At 48.0% G+C, this 2,333-nt stretch overlaps 1 protein-coding gene across 1 annotated transcript; it reads left to right on the forward strand.

Annotated features, from left to right (window-relative positions):
• The first annotated feature begins 21 nt into the window (after positions 1-21).
• Positions 22-2,215, forward strand: LOC112392058 (oviduct-specific glycoprotein-like). The gene is made up of 3 exons (XM_024733593.1): positions 22-310; positions 1,589-1,697; positions 1,798-2,215. The coding sequence occupies exons 1-3, from the start codon at positions 225-227 to the stop codon at positions 2,011-2,013; spliced, it is 411 nt and encodes a 136-aa protein (XP_024589361.1). The 5' UTR covers positions 22-224; the 3' UTR covers positions 2,014-2,215.
• The last annotated feature ends 118 nt before the right edge of the window (positions 2,216-2,333 follow it).

The raw sequence follows: 2,333 nt of genomic DNA on the forward strand, positions 1-2,333 counted from the left end.
GCCAGCCTTCTGTTCAATGACTTACCACATTGGCTCACGTCCGCCTTTCTCAGGAGCCAGTGGGCAGGGCCTGTGTCTGACTCTCCTGGCTCAAGGGTCTCCGTAAATAAAGGTTTCTTGGATGAGTCTTGTTTTCCCAGACTCTGCTTTGTCTGGTTCTCGCGTCTGCCTCTCTTTCTTCCCAGGAGCTCCTGCTTGCTTTCAGGAAGGAGGCGCAGCTCACCATGCGTCCAAGGCTGCTGCTCTCCGCTGCTGTCTCTGGGGATCCCCGTGTCATCCAAAAAGCGTATGATGTGCGCCTCCTGGGAAGGTGAGTGGGTGCTGCGTTGGTGGGCAGGACATTGGAGGGAAGGAGACATCTCAAGCTCAGAACCCCAGAGGTGCCCAAGCACCGTCCTTGAACTTTTCAAGTTCCTGCCCTGCTGTAAGTGCACCTTTGGGAGGTGGGCTGATCAGGAGCATAGGTGGGGACAAGGGTCTTCCCATTATATTCTGGGCTTTCCTTAGGAGATCAGAGGGAGGTGATGTAGTACCAGTCCACACCACAGCATCCTCTTGGGTAGAGATCTGTATCGCCTATCACTGGGTCTCTAGGAGAAGAATCCAGGAGTCTGGCCTCTGCTGTCCCAGAGTCCCCTTAGACATACACTGCGTGCCAGATGGCTGGTATCATAGAGATGGATTAATTACCAACTACTGCCACTGAAACAAAAATACGAATGCCCAGTCAGGACCGGTTTTCAGAGTACAGGTCTTCATGCAAAAGTTACAAAATCAGGCAAAGAGAGCTCCTAACTTTCTGGACTAATTTTCTCAAAGCTCAAGAATCGGGTATTTACAGATGTGATAACTGAGTCAGATGCAGAACACAAGAAATCACACGCAATTTTTGCATGTGATTACACTTAAGGAGAGTGGTTCCATGGTGGCAGGAAAGATGAGAGACATAGTGGGGTACAATTGGCTAGTGTTGGTCTTACAGCCAGGCAGGGTTGAGTGAGACCACCTTCACCTAGCTGGGTCACCTTAGACAAATTAGATAACGGTCTGAGTTTCAATTTCTTCATTTTAAAATGGAGACAATTGTATTACTTAGGGCATTGGACAGATTAAAATTAAATTAGATAATCCCTGTTAACCTGGACACCTGTGACCTGGTAAGGCTCAATTATATTTTGTCATTTGGAAAGCTTTCTGGAAGAGATAGGTTTCAATGGTTCCTATAATGGTAGAAGGACAGAAGCTTTTTCATGCTGTGGGTCAGAACTGCTTACACATGACGATTTATGCAGACCTCTGTTGCACTTGTATCAGCCTGAATGCCTTTGTTTTCTGTTCTGACCCCTGCTCACTCCCTTGGTTACTCTCAGCATGGCATAGGTCCTGATGCATTGCTGTCCCTAACCAGCTGTGTGTTCCAGGGGCAGCCTCTCAAGTGGATGGCACAGCTTGGGCCATCCCCACAGGCAGAAATGGCAGGGAAGTTGGGTGCCCAATTTACAGCTAGTTAGCTAGTCATCGCTGTGATGATCGGACTTGAAAATCTAGCTAGCACTATCTTCATATCTCCTCTTCCTGCCCCTTACAGACTACTGGATTTCATCAGCGTCTTGTCTTATGACTTACATGGAAGCTGGGAAAAGTTCACAGGACACAATAGCCCGCTGTTCTCTGTGCCCAAGGACCCTAAATCTTCGGTAAGAAAGAGAAAGCTCTCATGTGGCCCAGAAATCTGTCCCTGAGTCAGGCCATTGGCTCCTGGTAAGAAGGAGGGGTTTGTGTTCTTCCTGCCTGCAGGCATATGCCATGAACTACTGGCGAAAGCTTGGGGCAGCACCTGAGAAGCTCCTTATGGGGCTCCCCACCTATGGACGTACTTTTCGCCTCCTCAAAGCCTCTAAGAATGAGTTGTGGGCAGAAGCTGTGGGACCGGCATCTCCAGGGAAGTACACCAAGCAAGCTGGCTTCTTGGCTTATTATGAGGTGACAGGAATGGGGAGCTCTGTCTATTAGTTAGGGCTCTCACACCCCAGCCCAGGGCAAGAGCAAGGACAGGGAGAAAGGCAAGAGTGAGGGCTAGAGACAGGACAAGGAGGTGGTTTACTGGGGCAAGGGAAACCCACTCTCTGGGATATTCTCTGTTTCTGTGGGGAAGTTATTTGAGTCCTTTGTTAGGGGTGAGGGACTAGGTGGAGTCTGAATGGAGCGGGACAGATATTTTACCCCTTAGAAGAATCTTAAAAGATATTGAAGTCAATCCTGACTTAATATATGGCCTAAACATAATTAATATTTGCTATATATATATATATATATATACATACATATATATA

The sequence above is a fragment of the Neophocaena asiaeorientalis genome, unplaced genomic scaffold, assembly GCF_003031525.2.
Source record: "Neophocaena asiaeorientalis asiaeorientalis breed wild unplaced genomic scaffold, Neophocaena_asiaeorientalis_V1.1 C48786663, whole genome shotgun sequence".
Classification (NCBI taxonomy): Eukaryota; Metazoa; Chordata; class Mammalia; order Artiodactyla; family Phocoenidae; genus Neophocaena; species Neophocaena asiaeorientalis.